Raw genomic sequence first — 20,545 nt, 5'->3', positions numbered from 1 at the left:
TTTCTGCGAGCAGGAGGCGCTAAGAGTGGGAGAGGTAGGTTTCGACGGTAACGGCTGCAAAGCGGCGCTGAGCTCACAAACGCAGGTGGCAAGGAAGTCGACCGGAAGTTGAAGTCGGGTGGGGGCTGCCATCTTTTAGCAGAACTTCACTTGCGTCAGCATTTCCATTGACTCCCATTCATTTTGGCGTAACTTTGACAGCAAATAACTTTACATCTGAGGCATTTAAAGACTCCGTTTGTCCATAATTTATTTCTAAAGATACACGACAATGTATAAAGGGCTCCATTACCTTCTATGTTACATTATGGCCCCGTAGAAACAGTTTTTGTAAAAAATAGGCTAACGATTGCGTCATAACCACTCGACTCTCTGTCGCATTACCGTACAGACAGGAGGAGAAGCTCGCAGGCAATTAACTTAATATGGCGCACTGGCGTTACATTTTAAAATACTATACAAAATAATTAATCAGAATACTTACTCCTGCTCACTCACAACAAAGAACTCCCCGCTCAAGCTCGCCGTCTCTGCAAGATTAACGATGGCAGTTTTCACGCACAGTTACTAGAAGATTTACATCTGTCAGACAGGTTGCTGACGTCGTCAAGCTTCGTTTGAGTCTGCGCGTCAGAAACGTAAGTGCTAAAAAACGCTAAAAATGGGCTTCACTTGTCTCAATTGAGTTCCAATGGGGTCGCTGTGTCCATTTCTTATACTGTCTATGCACAAACGCTGCCTCATCAAACATTACATGCGAAATAAATTTAAACATTTTCTAAATACAGTAGTTCCCTTTCGAAGGGAACTTCGACAATACGTCAACGACGCTATGGGGAACGCCTCAGGTGTGACAGGTGTCTGAAATCAAATATCAACTCACAGCAATCATGCTGACCGGCGACAGCCGTGAATCATCAGCTTGAATGATGAGCGTGCGACCTGGATATAAAAAGGGCGCCTTGAAACCATGACAATATCCTTTTCGTCTTCAGGGACTGTTTTGTCTGATTTAAACGTCTGCTTACAGCGAAAATGAAACGCACATCTAAGGCAAGTCCTAAAGATTTTGTGAAATGTGCTGACCCGTGCCCAAGATATTTGTCGCCGGGTGACACTCACGAGATGTGTGTGTACTGTTTGGGTGAAGAGCACGCACGGGATGCTCTTGAGGGAGCGTCCTGTGCAAATTGTGAGCGTTTTCCTATGAGAACGCTCCGCTCTCGTCTGGCTCTCTTCTCGAGGGAAGAGAGTTCAGCGTCTGGTCTTCGCGGATCGGGTCCCGCTCGTGCCGAGGCAGAGCGGCGATGCGCTTCATGGGGCTCCCAGATGGAGCTCGCTGACAGTCTCGAGGGGGGCGTTAACCTCTCGGACGCGTCATCGGCTGACGAGAGTGAGCTGCAGGGGGATGACGGAGACTTTTCTCCTACTAATACTGCAGCGAGTGCTCTTCAGGCCGGGCAAGAGATGGCTGAGGAGGATGATTTAGATCCTCAACCTCGTCAGCCATCCTGCCCCGTGTACGCAGAGTTGGTGGAAGTTATGGAGCGCGCCACTGACAAACTTCAGTTGCCATGGCGGCGCGCTCAGGGAGAGATCGTTCGCGCGCTTGAATGGCAGAGCGTACACGGCAGCAGGTCAGGCTGGTGCTGCCCTTCATACCATGGCAGTGTTCCAAGCCTACCAAGCTGACCTGCTGCAGGATCTCGACCAGGGGGCAGGGCTGTCCCCTGAGGCGGTCGCTGAGTTGCGCCGGACCACAGATTTGTCCCTCCAGGCCACTAAACAGACTGCTGCCGCGATCGGCCGATCGATGGCGGCGATGGTGGCCACAGAGAGGCATCTGTGGCTCAACTTGGCTGATATCGGGGAGAAAGAAAGTCCCTTCTCCTTGATTCACCAGTTTCGCCTGCTAAACTTTTTGGCACCTCCGTTGAGGCGGTGGTTGGGAAGTTTAGGGAGGCGAAGGCGCGCTCGGCTGCATTTAAGACCTGTATACCGCTGAGATCCGGGCCCCAGCCCAGGCAGGCGGGAGGACCTGGTCCGTCTTGGTCTGAGGACCGTAGGCAGGACCAGAGGTCTAGTGTCGCCTCTCGTGCCCCCCCTCCATGGAGGAGTAGGACACAGAGGAGGCGAGCCTCCCGCAAAAAGAGGGACTTAAGGGAGGTCATTCAGCACAAGCGCTGCAACGCTCAGCGGAAGTAGGGTCTGATCTCCCTGGAGGGCTTTTTCTACCAGCCCTCTCCCTCTTCTTGACTCCCCAGGCGTTTACGTTACACCAGCCCTGGGGATGGGCCTTATGATGAGAACTATGTTCTGATGGGCCGCCGTAGCAACTGGTTGATGTGAGCGCCTCTTTTAGGCATGTAAAAGTGGTGGACCCCAGATTCATTGAGAACTCTCTGGCGAGTCTTCACTCCGCACGCCACAGGTGAACTTTTGGTTTGTAAAATTCTGTGTGTATAACTAACACTGATTGTATTTCTCTACAGACCCTGTTCCCTGTATAGACCTAGGGGGTCATTCTTAGAGGAGCAATTAAAGTATGGACTTTAGGGCCCTGAAGCCTCCCCCAGTTGGTGGCTAGAACGAATTAGGAAGAAGCTCAAAGAAGATTTGGCTTCTGTGCTGAGTATGTGATGGCCTTCCTGTCATAACATTTTATATGCGTGGTGGGCCACCGCTCATTTCTGTTTAGCCTCAGGGCTATTAGCCACCCAGAGGGTAGAGTAGTTGGTCTTCCTAGAAAAAAAAAAAAAAAAAACTTTTTTGCTTTAGGTTTAGACTGACGCTGGCGCTTCAGATAGATCTTCAGATAGATGTCCTGCCTATCGGTTTGTGACATTGGTATCCTGAGTACTCGCTCCCCTGAGCTCTGTTGGGTTTCAGTAGGTTGAGTGTTTTCACGGCCTCTCAATCAAGTAGGCTGTGGCTCCTCCGAGCCCTCAGGTAGATCTATGCTTGTAGGTCGGCCCTCATCCGGGCCGCCTCTGTAGCTGGCCTAGGCTATGCTAGGGATGTTGGAGGCGTGTTGCTAAGTATAGCTGCCACATTCATTATGTGTTAGGCTTCCTCCCCTTGATTTCAGCCTCCTCCCTTAAATGGGAGTTGTTGGCCAAGGCCCGCCCCTTTCTCTGCATTCAGGGGTGATAGAGTAATGCAGGGTGGTAGCTGAGGTAGGATCAGTCTGGCAGGGTTAGGCCATCTTTCGCTCTGCGAAGTGAGAGTTTGTCAGACCCTGCCGAACAGAGATGTTTTTGGGCCTCTAGAGCTGGCTCCACTCAGCCCGTTGAGCTAATCGCTCGACCGATGGGTTGAAGTGGGTTGGCTTGCAATTTAGCCCCCCCGCTCCCCTAGGCTGGGCGCAGGACAAATCCCTGTCACCCTTTGGAGCCACTTGCAGGCCTGTTCCCTGTCTAACATTGCAGGGGCATATGGTTGTTACTCCCCCGCTAACTCAGGGTAGTTTTGAGTAGTCCATTCTCAGCTCTGTATGTATCTACCTCACACCACGATGGCTCCGGTTGAGCAGGGAGTTCTAAACTACATTCCATTCCGGTTTTTGAACTCCGCTCCCTTTGAAGCCAGAGCATTGCCATGGGCTGATGCCTATGCATTTAGTAGGTAGGCCCCTAATGGGGCCTCCACTAGGCAGAATGGCGTATGTTGTACTCCCCTGCTATAAGGGTATTGCTATTTGCTGAGTACACTGCCTCTGGCAATGTGATTAGGTACCAGGATGCTGTAGCAACAGATTTCTGCCGCGAAGGCTGCAGTTGGGTAGTAGGCCCCAGCAGGCCTCCTTGACGGAATAGCCCCCAATAGGGCTCCTAGGCCAGCTCACCTTCGATGGTTGGCCCTGGTAGTTCGGGCAGAAGGCTCACTGCTGATTAGTAGGCCTTAACAGGCCTCCTCTGAGGTGGGTCGCAACATTGTGGAACATACACTTGGACAAAACTATAGGAAAAGTTTTTAATAGTATGGTTCCAGCAGTGTTCGGTAAAGTAGCAGAATAGACTCGCTATCAGCTAGCAGGCTCGCCCAGGCCTCCCTGTTAGGCGAGTCCCCAGCAGCAGTTACATCCAGCTGATTAGACTGTTTCAGGTAGTAGGCCTCTTCAGGCCTCCCTGAAGGTGGGCTCCCACATTTTGTGGTGGTCAGGTAGTAGGCTTTACTAGGCCTCCCTGAGGGTTTAATCCCACATACTGTGGTTACTAGGTGGCAGGCCCCACAGGCCTCCTTGGAGTTGAATTCCCGCTTCTTTGAACTGTCAGGCAGTAGGCCTCATAAGGCCTCCCTGAAGGCAAAGCCCCAAAGACAGTCAACTGGACTGCCAGTCTGGCTCACTAGCAGCTATGGTTTTCAGGTAGTAGGCCTCTCCAGGCCTCCCTGAAAGTAAGCTTTCCTGCACTGTGTTTATCAGGTAGTAGGCCTCACTAGGCCTCCCTGAAGTTGAGCTCCCACATACTGTGGTTGTCAGGTGGTAGGCCTCACCAGGCCTCCCTGGAGTTGAGTTCCAAATGACTTTCAGTTTCCACTTAAGGTGGTTATCTGGTAACAGGTAGTAGGCCTCTCTAGGCCTCTCTGTAGGTGAACTCCCACATATTGTGGTTATCAGATAGCAGGCTTCACCAGGCCTCTCTGAAGGTGAGCTCCCACATACTGTGGTTGTCAGGTAGTAGGCTTCTCCAGGTCTCCCTGGGAGTAGTTTCACGGTGATGCTGGGTTTCGTAAGCTAGTGGCCACTTACTTTCAGTTTAGCAGTCCTTATCAGGCAGCTACTGGAGGTGAGTTTGCGCCCTGGCTCGGCTCAAGTTTTTATTCTCTGCTACGGGTTCCCTCCTGGAACCTTTTTATCCTGCTACAGCCTGGTTGCCTACCAGGTAGATCTTATGCTCCCCTCACTGAGGGTCAATGTGAGTATGTGGTCTCCTGAGTCTGGTCCGTCGGTCGTAGGCCTCTCATGAGGCCTCCCAGTTAGATCAGTCCTAAGGCCCTCACAGGCCTCCTCAGTGTTTTTGAAACACAAACACTGGGTAGATCCGTGGATCGAGTAGAGAAACTCCCCTCGCTGGCAAGGGTTGTAAAGCACTACGCTGAGTCATACTCTCCAGGATATCCCGTCTCTGAGATCCGGGCCGAGTGGTTCACTGCCTGCTCCGCAGTTCCTCGGGCTGGATGCCTTCCTAAAGGCAAGTGTCCAGAGGCTCTGTCTTCGGACAGACAGGAAGTGGCCAGTCTGTAGTGTCTTATGTAGTGACACCAGGTCAGGCCTGCCTGGTGGCTTTTCAGGTGGTACATTCCCCTGAATAGTGACTGGCTGGGGTTCCCTCGGGTTCCCTAGCCACATTCCCTAGAAGGGACCCCTTCTAAGAAGTTGAAGTTGTGGTCCTAGGCCCTTGAGCAGGCCCAGGTAGACCTTTCACTAAACTATGTTTATGGAGGTTTTCTGTGGTATCATATAGCTTGGGCTATGACCGTAGGGAGTGCTGTCACTGACAGCCCTGTGTGACCTGAGGGTGAGTGGTTCTAGCGTTCACTGAATGCTGGTTCTGACAGTTGTCACTGCCATTGGGCATGCACTCCCTTTAGCATGGCGGCGTGGGTATTTCGTTCCCCAAAGCGTTGTTGACGTATTGTCGAAGTTCCCTTCGAAAGGGAACGTCTCAGGTTACAAATGTAACCTTGGTTCCCTGAGAACAGGGAACGAGACAATACGTCTCCCAGCCATGCCTCAGGGTCTACCTGCCAAACAGTCCCTTCAGACGAAAGGATATTGTCATGGTTTCAAGGCGCCCTTTTTATATCCAGGTCGCACGCTCATCATTCAAGCTGATGATTCACGGCTGTCGCCGGTCAGCATGATTGCTGTGAGTTGATATTTGATTTCAGACACCTGTCACACCTGAGGCGTTCCCCATAGCGTCGTTGACGTATTGTCTCATTCCCTGTTCTCAGGGAACCAAGGTTACATTTGTAACCTGAGACGTTTTCCTTCTGAAATACAGTGATAAAAAAACACCCGCTCTGGTTTTTGAAACCCTGCAATGTAGTAATTTTAAACCATAAAAAAAAGCAACCCAGCAGGTTGGGTTAAACAAAAATGGGTAATGGTGGAGTTGGCATGTGTTGGCAAGTGTCCTTGAGCTGCAGCCAGATGTAGTCATAGGTCTCCCTCACACTCATCCCTACAGTGCTGATGCCCAACCTAAAACTGCTGGCAATGGTGGTGAATGAATTGCCAGTTCTCAGATACCTACTATTATATATACAAATATTACTGTATCAAAAATTCTACAAATATTACTATAGCACAGCTATAATTATAGCACACCAAGTCCCTGTAAACTGTTTGTGTGTGTGTGTGTGTGTTTGTGCGCGCAGGTCCATACTTTAGACATACTGCCAGTCTCTGTTCAGGATAACTGATTCGCAGAAATTGGTCTTTTTAATCAAACTGAGCCACTGACATCCTGAATCCTTTGAATCGTTCTGGATAATCCCGCAGCTCCTTGATAAGGAAGTGCAACTCTCCTTCCTCTCTGTGCTATCGCAGGAGTGGATGGACCCAATATTTCCAATTTCTAAGAAGAGAGAGGACAAAAAACCACCCTCACTACTTGAAGACGCCATTTTCTATTGTTTTGAGTTTTTATTTTTTCGTAACGCATTCATTAATATGCATTGGACTCAGTGTACAAGGTCTCTGTGTATAAATTTTTCGGATCACGAATCCAAAAAAAACGCATGCGAAATTTCGGACTCTGTGTGCAATGACCTTAAATTGTCAAGTAAATCAATTGTAAAGAAAGTTGGACAACAGTACAGCAGATGGCAATATTGCAAACGGTCAAAGAAGAAGAAGGTAGTCAGGGTTTATTTGCAAGGAAAGAAGTCAAATGAACAAAAAATTAGTTCTGTAATATTCAAGGAGATATAGGTGTATAAACTGTAAACAGGGAGGGATAAAAGGGAAGAGGTGCTCTTTAGTGCATTTTGAACATTTCATAAACACATTATATATATATATACATACAGAGCTGGGTAGATTACTTATGATTTGTAATCAGTTACTCATTACAGATTACATGACAAAATTTGTAGTCTGTAATATAATCTCTTAGATTACACCTTTTTGGTAACGTAATCTGATTACTTTTGGATAACATTTAGATTCCATTTGTGCTAACCCTTATTTGATAGCACATATATTGAATTAGCCTAATCATGTACTATTTTGACATACACAAAGAAACAATATAATCCACAAAATATATTTAATTCACCAACAAGAGCCACAATTGCTTCTTTTTCAAATGCAATGTGTGGACAGTTAATACTTACAAAATACTAACATTAATGTGCCTTGCTGTTAGTGTTTGCTAGTAACACTGAATAAAACTTATTATTAATTACTTATAATTAAGTAAATTTGAAAAAGAGCTACATTACAAAAAACAATATTGAAAAACATGAAATTCACAGCAATATCACTGCCAGGTTAAATATTTAATCTAATAAAACATCTAATAAAGAAGTGCATATCAATGTATCAATGAAAAACAAAAAATAATTAGCTACATTGCAAGCATAATTTCTTGAAAAAGACTAAAAAAGGAAGAAAAAAAGGAGAATTTTAGGAGAATCAATGAATTGTGAACAATTTATTACCATTGTGTAAAAAAAATGTAATCATGTAATCCATACAAGAGTAACTGTAGTCTGATTACAAGTAATTTAAAAAGTAGTTTACTCTAATTACAAGTACTTGAGTTTTGAAATCTGATTATGTAATCCAGATTACATGTAATCCGTAACTACCCAGCTCTGTATATATACAGAAGGATTGGACACACCTTCTCATTCAAAGAGTTTTCTTTATTTTCATGACACACTGAAGGCATCGAGGGCTATTTGACCAAGAAGGAGAGTGATGGGGTGCTGCGCCAGATGACCTGGCCTCCACAGTCACCGGACCTGAACCCAATCCAGATGGTTTAGGGGTGAGCTGGACCGCAGACAGAAGGCAAAAGGGCCAACAAGTGCTAAGCATCTCTCAGGGAACTCCTTCAAGACTGTTGGAAGACCATTTCAGGAGACTACCTCTTGAAACTCATCAAGAGAAAGCCAAGAGTGTGCAAAGCAGGAATCAAAGCAAAAGAACCTACAATATGACATATTTTCAGTTGTTTCACACTTTTTTTTTGTTATGTATATAATTCCATATATAATTCCACATGTGTTAATTCATAGTTTTGATGCCTTCAGTGTGAATCTACAATTTTCATAGTCATGAAAATAAAGAAAACTCTTTGAATGAGAAGGTGTGTCCAAACTTTTGGTCTGTACTGTGTATATATATATACTGTGTGTGTGTGTATATATATATATATATATATATATATATATATATATATATATATATATATGTGTGTGTGTGTGTGTGTGTATGTGTGTGAAAAATGTATTTGCAAAAACTGCTAACAATTATTGATTTATTGATTTTCAAAAATCACTTTTTTTTATTGCGCATTCGAAGTATTATCAATTAAACTGTAGATTGGGTTGCTTTAATTAAGCAATAATAACTTAAATACAGGTCATTTACAAAACTCTCTCTTTTCTAGCATTTTAAATTCAGTTGCTCCTTCGCACGTAAGGAAGTTTACGGAAGACAGTCTAGGGCTGCAACAAACAATTATTTTGATAATCGATTAATCTAACGATTATTAGAACTATTAATTGACTAATCATTTGACTGTCTATTATTTCACTGATTCATGAATATAATTTGATTGATTATTCAGCTCTTGCAATTAGTAAAAATTCGGTTATACATAAAAAAAAATTGCCTAATCACTTCAGCTTTGGGAAATAATATTATGTAATTACAATTATTATACAATTAATTTACACAAATAAATATATTTGGCACACAAAATGAGATGACAGAGAACCTTCTTATTTACCATTTAATTATAATATGAAAATTAACTGAAGGACACATAATTCTGCCTAACACCTCCTTTTGTAATAAGAAACAAAATAAGGGTATGTGATTAGATGTTTTATTTTTGGATAAACAATTTTATTCACAATATACACTACCAGTCAAACATTTTTGAACAGTAACATTGTTTTTAAAGAAGTATCTTCTGCTCATCAAGCCTGCATGTATTTGATCCAAAGTACAGCAAAAAAAAAAAAAAAAAAAACGTAAACAATTTTACTATTTAAAATAACTGTTTTTTTTATTTTATTATATTTTACAATTTAATTTATTTCTGTGATTTCAAGGCTAGCATCGTTACTCCAGTCACATGATCCTTCAGAAATCATTCTAATATACTGATTTGCTGCTCCAAAAAATATTTATTCTTCTTCTTCTTTTTCTTCTTCTTCTTATTATTATGTTGAAAACAGCTAAATATATTTTTTTCAGGTTTCTTTGATGAACAGAAAGTTCAGAAGATGAGCATTTATCTGAAATAGAAATCCTTTGTAACATTATAAATGTCTTTGTCAATTTAAAGCATCCTTGCTAAATAAAAGTATTATTCCCCCCCCCCCACTCCAATAAAAAAATTACATAAAAAATGATATTGACTCAAAGCTTTTGAATGGAATTGCGTATAAGGTTACAAAAGCTTTTTATTTCAGATAAATTCTGATCTCTGGATCTTTATATTCATCAAAGAATCCTGAAAAAAGAAATTTATCGAGTGAGAATCATGCCAAAACCTCACACACACACAAAGTGTGTTTTCCTTGAAGGATTTTTTTTTTGTACTTGAAAGATTTTAGTTTGTACCTGGAGGATATTTTTGTCATTGAAGAAATACGTTTCTTTGTATATGTAAAACGTACTGTATTTGTTTGATAGGTAAGTTTTTTCTTTGCAGAACAAAATGCATTAGTTTGTGAGTGATGTTTTGTATTTGCAAACCACACTGAGTTTGTTTGTGAATCGTTGGGTGTGAGTAAAACACATTTTGAGTGTGTGTGAGGTTTTGGCATGATTCTCACTCCATAGAAATTACTCAACTGTTTTAAATATTGATGAAAATAATAATAAATGTTTCTTGAGCAGCAAATCAGTATATTAGAATGATTTCTGAAGATCATGTGATACTGAAGACTGGAGAAAATTCAGTTTTGATCACAAGAATAAATTACATTTTAAAATAGATTCAAATAGAAACCAATTATTTTAAATCGTAAAAATATTGCACAATATTACTGCTTTTGCTGTATTTTGGATCACAGGCTTGGTGAGCAGAAGAGACTTTTTAAAATAAAAAACATTACATATCTTGCATCGAGGAGGGCTGAATTACAGTCTTGCGATACAGCGCCACACTCGTCAAACCGCATTATTGCAGGCTCTAAATTAGGTCAAATTTAATCAAATGACTACCCGACAACAAAAATATTTTTACCCGACAACAAAAAAAAACATTCTCTACCATAGGAGAGGAAGAATTGTATAAACTTGTTAAATTCTCTAAACCAACAACATGTTAGACCCTATATCATCTAAGCTCCTAAAAGAGGTGCTTCCAGAAGTCATAGATCCTCTTCTGACTATTATTAATTCCTCATTGTCCTTAGGATATGTCACTAAAACCTTCAAACTGGCCTTCCTGGACCTAACATGGGGAAACAGGAGCCTTGGTGGGCTTAACTCGGGAACAGGAGCCCACCAGGGCAGAGCAGATGGCGTGGGAGCCCACCAGGGTGGAGCAGGTTGAGCTGGAGCCCACCAGGGCAGCGCAGAGGCTAGAAAGAGGTAGAAAGAACCTCTACAGCCCTGAAAGACAGAGGAGACCAGGACAACTAGAGCCTCAGATACAGATCCCCTGTAAAGACCACCAGGACAAGACCACAGGAAACAGACCACACCTCCTTAGTGACTCGGAGGACAATGTGGTGACAGTGGAACGAGGCACATGTCAAACACTCTGGAGACCACTCTGTATGATGTACCACTGTCAGAGCACTGTCAGGGCCTGCTTGCTCAGCGCTGGCACATAGTGCAGGGGTCTGGTCTGATTTAGGGAAAGAAGGAAAAGAGAAAATGCTATGACAACGTAATTAGTACAAGAAATATTGGGAAACTTTAGCAAACTACTTTTAGTAACTTCCAATACCAAATTGATGAAAAACTACTAGTCATATTTAAAACCTTAGCTAAAGGGATTGTTCACCCAAAAAATTTATTTCCAAACCTGGAGCAACTTAGGGGTGAGTAAATGATTACAGAATTTTCATTTTTGGCTGAACTATCCTTTGAGTATTATCTTGCATACTCTAATATACTCAAGGTATTGAGAGTAAAAGGAAAGGTATGCAATATGTTTAAGGTTATAAGGTATAAGGTTATTAAATTTAAAGTTGCCTACTAAATATACTTCGGTAGTTTAATCTACAACAATGCATCACGTTGTAAAATACAATTTTTTTTTTATGTGGTTTTTTTTTCTATAGCACTGCTCCGCTGAACATTAAGCTGTACTACGCTCTATTTTTTTTTTTTTTTTTTTTTTTTTCAGATTTATTTTTCTGGTTAGCTGCCTAAAAAATCTGGGTTACAAACGTCTACATATGATCACCATGGCAAGGCAATAAACCACATAAAATGATACCTTTGTAAGATATCATTCAGCATTTGAACTGCTATGTATGTGTGTGTGTGTGTGTGTTTTGTAGTTTTTCATATGTATTATTACATTATTTAAGTAAGCTTCAAGCCAATACCTGCATTTAAAGTTGTATCAATCAGACAGGACACAGCAAACCAGTGTAATTTACCTGGCCTCAGTCTGGGCTAAGCCTGAGGTAGTCCTGTCTCCTCCATTATAACATAAAACATAAAAACAAATATGAGCAATTCTGGCTCCACCTATGATATTATGTACATCTTGTAACTCATCTCCAGATGATATGTATATATATATATATATATATATATATACATACACACACACACACACACACACACACACACACACATATATATATATATATATATATATATATATATATATATATATATATATATATATATATATATATATATATATATATATATATATATAGGTAGCTCCACCTATCCGGGCAGGATGGTCCTTTGGTCAGCTCTACCCTATCTCGCACCGTTGCGATAATAGGAAACACCTGGTGGCAGAATGCTTTGGGACGCAGTTTATCTCAAGGTTGATCGAAGAAAGACATGTTGCAACTATTACAACCGTTATACCAAGCTGAGCTTCAAAAAAGTGATTTAAGTATTGAATTGTGTGTTTAGAAAAAGTGTATGCAGATGCAGGGATGTGTAGCTACATATAATATGTGATATATTTATTCAAGTTATAAACTGACAGCTACACAGCCTACACATGGGCAAAGGATCGAAGAATCTAGGTTTCTGGGTTGAACCGGTTGAACTGGTGCTGAATTCAAGTCCTCCAAGTTCGTACGCACGAGGTGGGAAGTCGTGCTGACGACGGCATGTGCGTTCAAGTCACTTTCGTCGGAGCGAGATGGCGGAGTAGGCTACTTTCACTGAATTAATAACACAAAAATACAGCAATGTTCTGAAACTCTTGTTCTAGAAAATGAAGAACAAATGTGCATTAGGTATACTTCGTTCTTTATTGTTAAGTTGCATTGCTATAATGCCATATGATGCGTCGTCGATTAACTTACTGTGCTGTAAATAGAAAAGCCTGACTATAACACAGCGAAATAAATACCTTTAAGTATTGTGTATTCCGCCAGGTTAATCACTGACAGATCGGGGTTTAAAGAAAATCCCGAGCTCCCCAGTTGCTTCCCTATATTGTGGCAGCGTTCATGTGCATTCCCCTCGTAAATACGATCTATATGAGATGACTTGAACGCACCAATAATATTCACAAGAAAATGAGGAGGCTTTGGCCGAAAAAAAAAAAAAAACTTTCGCGTTGGAAAGTTTGCGGCTATTTATATAAAAGCGGGGACAATCCCACAGGATGGCATGTGAATCTCGGAGGGCGCTGAGGAGAAACTACTTTCACTTTTGAGAAGCGAAGGACCTCTCATTTCTCCGAAGGTTTGTCGCATTCTTTATATCATTTCTTGGATTTTAATTGTATTATCTTATGAAGCTCAAATGACGTAACGTTATAGGAAAAGGAAGATAACATTGTGCATGACATTTGTTTGATGAAGCGAATTGTAGCGAGCCTGCACGTGCCAAGGTTAACTTTTAAACTACGCTCTAAAGAAAACTTTGGGCAGCATTTTGTCGCAGGTTAATATGATCAGTTCTCACTAACTTAACGACATGGCATCATCTCTGGGGCTCTCTGTTAAAACAGACGACGCCTTGAATTCATCCCCCGAAAAGTCACTTATGTTGAAAATAGCGATTTTTTAAAACGCAAATACCGTCCGCCGGCATTTGACCGTTGAAACAACTTTGAATGACCTTGCGAGTTGGCAAATTGGAACCACGTTGAATTCTGGACGCTGTTTCACCGTCTGACTTTATGGTCGTTCTGTAGACGTTGGATTAACGTGGAATGAGGGGTTTCTTTTTTAAAAAAGGGAATCATCGTTGATAACGCGACGTTGTTTCACCGGCGTACCTTTCTCCATGAGTAAATACACAACTGTCAGTTCGAGCCTAGTTTGCATTTAGGTCAACCCGGTACATTATAAAGGTTAAAAATGACTGGCTGCAAGGTCTTGACAATCAACTTAAACTACCACATGTTCAAAATTGTGTAAAAGCAGTTTTATTTTGGAAACATACTGTTTAAAACAGATTAAAATAATACCAAACTTAATTTTGCGGCGATATGGATTTATTGTTAAAAACGCATAGAAGCACACAATCCAAATACAATATTATTTAAAGGTTTTTGTAAAATAATTTTGCATATAAATGAGTATTTTGTGCTGCACTTGCAAAAGAAACCCTTGTACCTTTAAGACTGAAATCAGCTGATCTTTTATTTTGGTGGAAAATTATAGTTTCGAATTTGAGTCTGGAACCAGCAACATAGAGCACACGTATGTCTAGAAGATGTCTGAAAGCATAAAAACGTCTGACAGATGTCTTTCAGATGTCAGTTTTCCATACATTCCAAATCATTTACATCTTTTAGACATCTAACAGACATCCATTTTACATCTAAAAGGAAAGTCCTATAGATCTATTGCAGATACAGATTTAGGGAAGTCGTGGCCTAATGGTTAGAGAGTCGGACTCCCAATCGAAGGGTTGTGAGTTCTAGTCTCGGGCCGGCAGGAATTGTGGGTGGGGGCAGTGCATGTACAGTTCTCTCTCCACCTTCAATACCACGACTTAGGTGACCTTGAGCAAGGCACTGAACCCCCAACTGCTCCCCGGGCACCGCAGCATAAATGGCTGCCCACTGCTCCGGGTGTGTGCTCACAGTGTGTGTGTGTGTTCACTGCTCTGTGTGTGTGCATTTCGGATGGGTTAAATGCAGAGCACAAATTCTGAGTATGGGTCACCATACTTGGCTGAATGTCATGTCACTTTCACTTTCACTTTCACTTTAGGCTGAATATTTACAGATATTAGTCCATATCGTGATTTGATGTAAGTGCAATGACCTATTTTTTATTAAGTCATTAAATATTTGGCAAATTCCATGCCATTCCGCGTTAAACTGGAAATTCCGTTTTTATGACTGGATTCCACGAATCCCTCCACGTGTTCTTCATCGCGGAAATCATAGGGCTCTAGTTGTGGTATGCCAGCTCTATCTTGCAATGGACACACAACATGACATTCTCTTTACATTTGCCTGCGCCCTCAAATCAAAACACTGCTGACTCCTTGTGTCTCCTTCCGCTTTGTGGGTGACCTAAACGCGTTGTCACATTAAAAAAATAATTTTGAAAGAACCTGATGTGAGATTTAAAATAAAATAAAAGAGGCTTCGAGGCAGAGGAATTTGCCTCTATCAATTTATGAAATCGAGTTAGAAAACTCATAGGCTAATTATTGTGTTTAAATGTTTTGCCGCTTGCTTGAGCAGCTTATTATAAAAAACCTAGAAGTAAAATGCATGAATAATGCGTTTTTTATATTTACTGAGTTTAAACTAATGTCTATATGAAAGATCGTTACTGTTCTGTGATAATACTTACAATGCTGAAAAAAAAAAAAAAAAAAAAAATATATATATATATATATATATATATATATATAATAATAATAATAATAATAATAATAATAATAATAATTATTATTATTATTATTATTATTATATTATTATTATTATTTTTACATGATATGAAATCAAAACTATGAACAAATGTTGTGTTTGTGGACTAAACAGATGCGGATCATTAGCGGACTGCAAACATGTCCTGTGTGAAAGCATAATGAGTCCGTGCTGCGGACTGCATATGCACTGCAGGCAGAGTATGTGTGAAACAGGCGTTATAGCCAAAAAGAGGAGCCGGGTCTGTTGTTTGGAGGTTTTTTGGTTTCCAAAAATCCGATGTCGACCAAACATCCATTTTATGCAAGTGCTGTCAGGCTAAAATTGTCGCCAAAGGAGGCAACACGAGCAATTTTCTCCAGCACCTTAGCCGTCAGCACGTCTCGGAATATCAACCAGCAGAAAATGCACTGTACAACTGATTATGCATGAAAAAAAAAATGTCATAAACCGGAAAATATAAAAAAAAAAAAGAAAAAAAAGTGATATACATTTTTGGTCAAACCGCCCAACACTAATGTAACGTCACTTTCACTTTCATTTTGTTGTCCATTGACATGTCATGACTCCGATTTGCTCAAACCGATTAACTAAACCGATTGTCCAGTTTCCTGGATGGAAAACTTTTAGGAATTTTTTCAGCGTTATAAAGCAGCTAAATATAATTTTATCATTGTTAATGATTAGAATATTTAATATATACCTTTGAAATACCATTTTAGAATAGGTATCATGATTAAAATATTGTAAAATGTTATTAAAATAATAATCTTAAATAATTGATTATAAATTTAAAAGTTAGTTAAACAACTCTAATGGTGTAGAAATGTGGCCAATGATTTTTTTTTTTTTTTTTAATGAATGCATGTAAGGATTCCTTTTTTTTCACAATTAGTTTAAGACAAGTAAATTTGTTTCAATTGTACCCATGTCAGTACCATAGTAGCTACAGTTGAAACATACACTCATCTCTAATGCTGTAAAGAAGCCTAAGCAGCTAATTTCAAATGTTAAAATGTCTTAAAATATATGCTCCTATGCTTTTAATTCCTGTTCTTTGTTACACACTACTGATAATCTTCTAGTCTGTAACAGAACATTTAAAGATAAGAAACAAGACACACCTGAAAGTAATTAACACTGTAAACCCATCAAAATTACACACACCATAAAAAACCCAAAATGTATGCGTGTGTGTGTGTGTGTGTATATATATATATATATATATATATATATATATATATATATATATATAATATTTCACTAATATTTTGTGTTTTGTTGCTGGGGAAAGTCAAATTGAATGTGTGAAACATATTTCAAAATAAAAGTGGGTACTATAGGTGGCAGACAAGAAATGCAGTTGTGCGTTTACTTGTGCATTAAATGTATAGCTAACACAGGATATGTGTATGTATTCACTGTGAGCTTACGTAACATAATATAAATGTGTAATGTATTTGCTCATCGTGTTGCTTGCATTGGCTAAATGCAGTGTTATATTTGTAATATTTGATGCTTTTAATTAGAAAAACTTAACTGGACCAGAAGCTGTTTGCTGTCCCCTGTACATACTTGGCATGTTTGTGGTGAGTAACCTTGATTTAATACAAAAAGCTTAATTTTACATCCGTGTATTTGTCACTGTGAGTTGCTTCATTCATTGTTTTGGAAGAATGTGTAATGAATTTGTTTTTTATTATTCCAGCATTTACTTCAATAAAACTAAAGATGATTGCTTCTAAATGAACCACGTCTGGTTTTGGAAGTTGAACGTGTACATCTGGTGTTAAACACAGTAATTCACTGGTGTCAGCATGGACTTATGGGAAACTGGCATTCTCCAAAGGTAAAGTTTGATGTTTCTACATAGACCTGCTGATGTTAATTTTACAAAGCATATTTTTACAAATGTATGCATGTAAATATAAATGTCAGTTATTCAATTCAAGACAAAATATTTTTGATTTATTATATCAAGTATCATATGATATTATTAAATATTATTAAATCTATATTAAGAAGTCTTAATAAGGAAGGGTCTCTAAAAAGCACACTAAAATTAGCATGCAATTAACTTGTATAGTTCTGAAACAACACGATTCCTTCCTTTGTATGAATAACAGACTGAAGTTTATGTTTTAATATAGATCAGTGCACCCATTAGCATACTACATCAAATTAACACAAATCTAAAACATCAAATAACATAAAATCAAAATTTTTCTTGCACTTAACATTACCTAATTTTGAATTTATATTAATTAATATTCAACATTGCTTGTAAATTTCATGAGTGAATTCCCACAGTTTCAAAAGGAATTTGTGCAAACAGAAGTTTCATTTATCGATACTCACTCTTTCTGCATCTTTCTAAAAGTTGCTATGCGGAAAATCCTTTTTTTTCTCGTGAACTAAAGCCTTTTTTTTTTTCAATTATGCAGTGTAACTGCATGGCCATTGATTCTTTCACTGTATTAAAAATTAACCAGTGGCTCGTTAGTAGCTGCATGAGCCTATGACAAGGAAGCCCTCCAGAATGGGTGGGGAATATTCAAGTGAATCCTGCAGGATGCAGAAGGACCGTGAGGATGTCACCTGACTGGGTATTGCCCACACAGAGACCGCACGCTCGATGAGTTAGACTGCTCTTACTGAGAAGACTAGTGTTAAAGATATATGTGCATGGATGCACTGGTTGGCCAACATCTAATCCTCAACCTCGATCAGAAGGTTTATAGGCAAAAGATCAAGACAGCTTCCGTTCTCAAGCATTGATTTATTCAAGTAATCCAGCAGTTTGGTTAGATACAGTTTGCATAGCTGTGTGTTTGTGTGTGGTCTCTGAAATAAATAACAATAATAAATTAAATAAACTTCTCAAATATCAAGTACAATGCTTGCAACTATCACAATATAAAGAACAATACTAAATTGAGAACTGATGCATGCAGACTGAAATTACACAAATACACACTAGGCGGAGCTCTTGCTCCACTAATAGAACAAATGCAACGATGATATGGTGCTGAATACAATCAGATAAAGCTCGTTATACATATAGTAAACAACACAATTAAACTGTAATATTAAAATAATTACAGCATAGATATTCCAGCGATCCATTTCAGCATCATTAATATATGTATTTGTAGTAAACACCGAATTTTGTCATGTATTTGTCCATCTGTTCAACTCTCTTAGAACGTGCATAAATATCACAGCAAACAATAGAATTGAATCTGAATACAAACATCACTATATATATACATTCACATAAAAATGTATATTAGAGGCAAACTTACTTTGTCATGAACGCACACATATCAAAACAAACTATAATCTGTCTCGTTGCAGCGGTAGAACGATCTTTTTACTGAACTTGTCTGTACATGTTCCTGACTCTGCCCACATGTGATGTCACCAACTAATTCAAAATAAGAGTTCAACAGGGATTTTATACAGCCGCCCCCTAATTTGTACAGCAAATTAGAAATGAGATAAAGATCCCTGTTCTCTGAAGTTCGAAACCACTGATATCAGTGGGCATCTCTGGTAGAACAATCAGTTTAGAAACAGGGCGACAGTAGACACGGTTTCCAATAGTTACATTCACCATTCTGATGGTTCCGTCGTTGCTGGGAACAACTTGGTTTATTCTGCCTACTGGCCAGAGGGCTCGTGGCAGTTGGGAGTCCATAACCATAACTACTTGTCCCACTGATAGATTTGGTGTAGATTTTTGCCATTTCACACGGGTTTGAAGACTCGGCAAGTAGTTATGAATGAATTGTTTCCCGAACTGGTCAGCTATGACTTGGCTATGTCTCCATTTTCTCTTTCCAAGCAATTCTCTTGAGCCATAAACCACTTGAGGAAGAGAGGCATCCCGCCGCCCCATCAGCAACAGATTTGGAGTAATTGGGTCTATGTCAGATATTTCTGATGATACATACCCAAGTGGTTTAGAATTGAGTATTCCCTCCACTTCAACCAGAACAGTAGACAATACTTCCTCAGACACAACTTGATCCTTAAGTACTACTCGAAGACATGATTTAATAGAGCGTATTTCACGCTCCCAGGCTCCACCGAAATGAGGCGCATGTGGAGGATTAAACTGAAAAGAAATACTCTGTTCACTCAGTTTTTCTTTGATTTCTGGCTCAAGTGCAGAGAAAGTTTCTTGGAGTTCTCGATTCCCACCTCTGAAATTTGTACCCTGGTCGGATAGTAACTCAAAGGGTTTGCCTCGTCATGCAACAAAGCGTCGTAAAGCCATAAGAAAGGAGTCAGTATCCATATAATGAAGGAGATCTAAGTGGATACACCTTGTGGTGAGGCACTTGAAAATGATTCCCCATCGTTTTTCATGTCTTCTGCCTATCTTTACTGTAAATGGTCCGAAGCAATCGACACCAGCTGACCAGAAAGGAGGCTGGTATAAGCGAAGACGAGCAGCGGGAAGATCAGCCATTTTAGGGTTGACTGGATTACGGCGCCATTTTGTGCATTCTATGCACTGGTGTTGATGTTTCTTTACGGCTTGTCTACCTCGGATAATCCAGTAAGTTTTTCGCAACTCTGCGAAGACACGCTCAGGATGAAGAAGTCTGTTGTCATAGTCTTGTATTATGAGTTTAGTGATGGAATGATCAGGTGCCAATACAATAGGATGCAAAGTATCAACTTCAACTTTCTCAGCTTTGCGAAGGCGACCTCCTACCCGAATTACTCCCAAGGTTTGATCATGTTCAAGTGACAAAGTACATAACCTACTGCTAGCACGTATGACCTTGCCATCTTGAAGTGCACAGACTTCATCAGGGAAACTATCCTGCTGAGCTTGTCTGAGAAGAAGCAGTTCAGTATCAATGCGTTGTGAGGCTGACATTGAGGGTGCTAAAGCTCCATGTACAGACTGGTAGGTAGCTTGAACCAAGTCTGACCATGTTGGGTACTGCTTTGGATCTGGTAGGGAAGGGTGCAGAACAGCAACATGAGCACAGAAGAATGACTTTCTTAGCTCGTTCTCATCAGTTGAGGATAAGGCAGGCGGCTTGGGCCAGTTTTCTGGTGACTGTCGGAGGAAGTAAGGGCCCTGATTCCATTGACATTCATGAGAGAGTTCATAGAGAGATTTCCCTCTTGTAATATCATCAGCAGGGTTAAGCTCTGACTCCACATATCTCCAGTTCTCTGAACTGGTCAACTCCTGTATTTCAGCAATCCGTGTGCCAACAAACACCTTGTAATGACAGGATTCAGATTTGATCCAAGTGAGAACTGTAGTGGAGTCT

General features: G+C 40.3%; 2 protein-coding genes across 4 annotated transcripts in view; both read left to right on the top strand.

Annotated features, from left to right (window-relative positions):
* The window catches only part of LOC127988268 (V-set domain-containing T-cell activation inhibitor 1), a 172,257-nt gene that overhangs the window by 45,117 nt on the left and 106,595 nt on the right, over nucleotides 1-20,545 (top strand). The gene's annotated exons all lie outside the window — the stretch shown is intronic.
* Nucleotides 1-20,545, top strand: part of LOC127988265 (V-set domain-containing T-cell activation inhibitor 1) — a 138,695-nt gene that overhangs the window by 105,313 nt on the left and 12,837 nt on the right. Inside the window, exons 1-3 of one of the 3 annotated variants that reach the window (XM_052590920.1) lie at nucleotides 12,882-13,093; nucleotides 16,775-16,834; nucleotides 16,977-17,094. The exons of 1 other annotated variant lie outside the window; for it this stretch is intronic. In XM_052590920.1, the coding sequence (XP_052446880.1) occupies nucleotides 17,063-17,094 (32 nt within the window). In that variant the 5' untranslated portion in view covers nucleotides 12,882-13,093; nucleotides 16,775-16,834; nucleotides 16,977-17,062. Of the gene's footprint in view, nucleotides 1-12,881; nucleotides 13,094-16,774; nucleotides 16,835-16,953; nucleotides 17,095-20,545 lie in introns of those variants that run through there. One more of the 3 variants, XM_052590919.1, reaches the window with a different exon arrangement.

Source organism: Carassius gibelio, chromosome B22, assembly GCF_023724105.1.
Source record: "Carassius gibelio isolate Cgi1373 ecotype wild population from Czech Republic chromosome B22, carGib1.2-hapl.c, whole genome shotgun sequence".
NCBI lineage: Eukaryota > Metazoa > Chordata > Actinopteri > Cypriniformes > Cyprinidae > Carassius > Carassius gibelio.
This window is presented reverse-complemented; position numbering and strand designations above follow the sequence as displayed.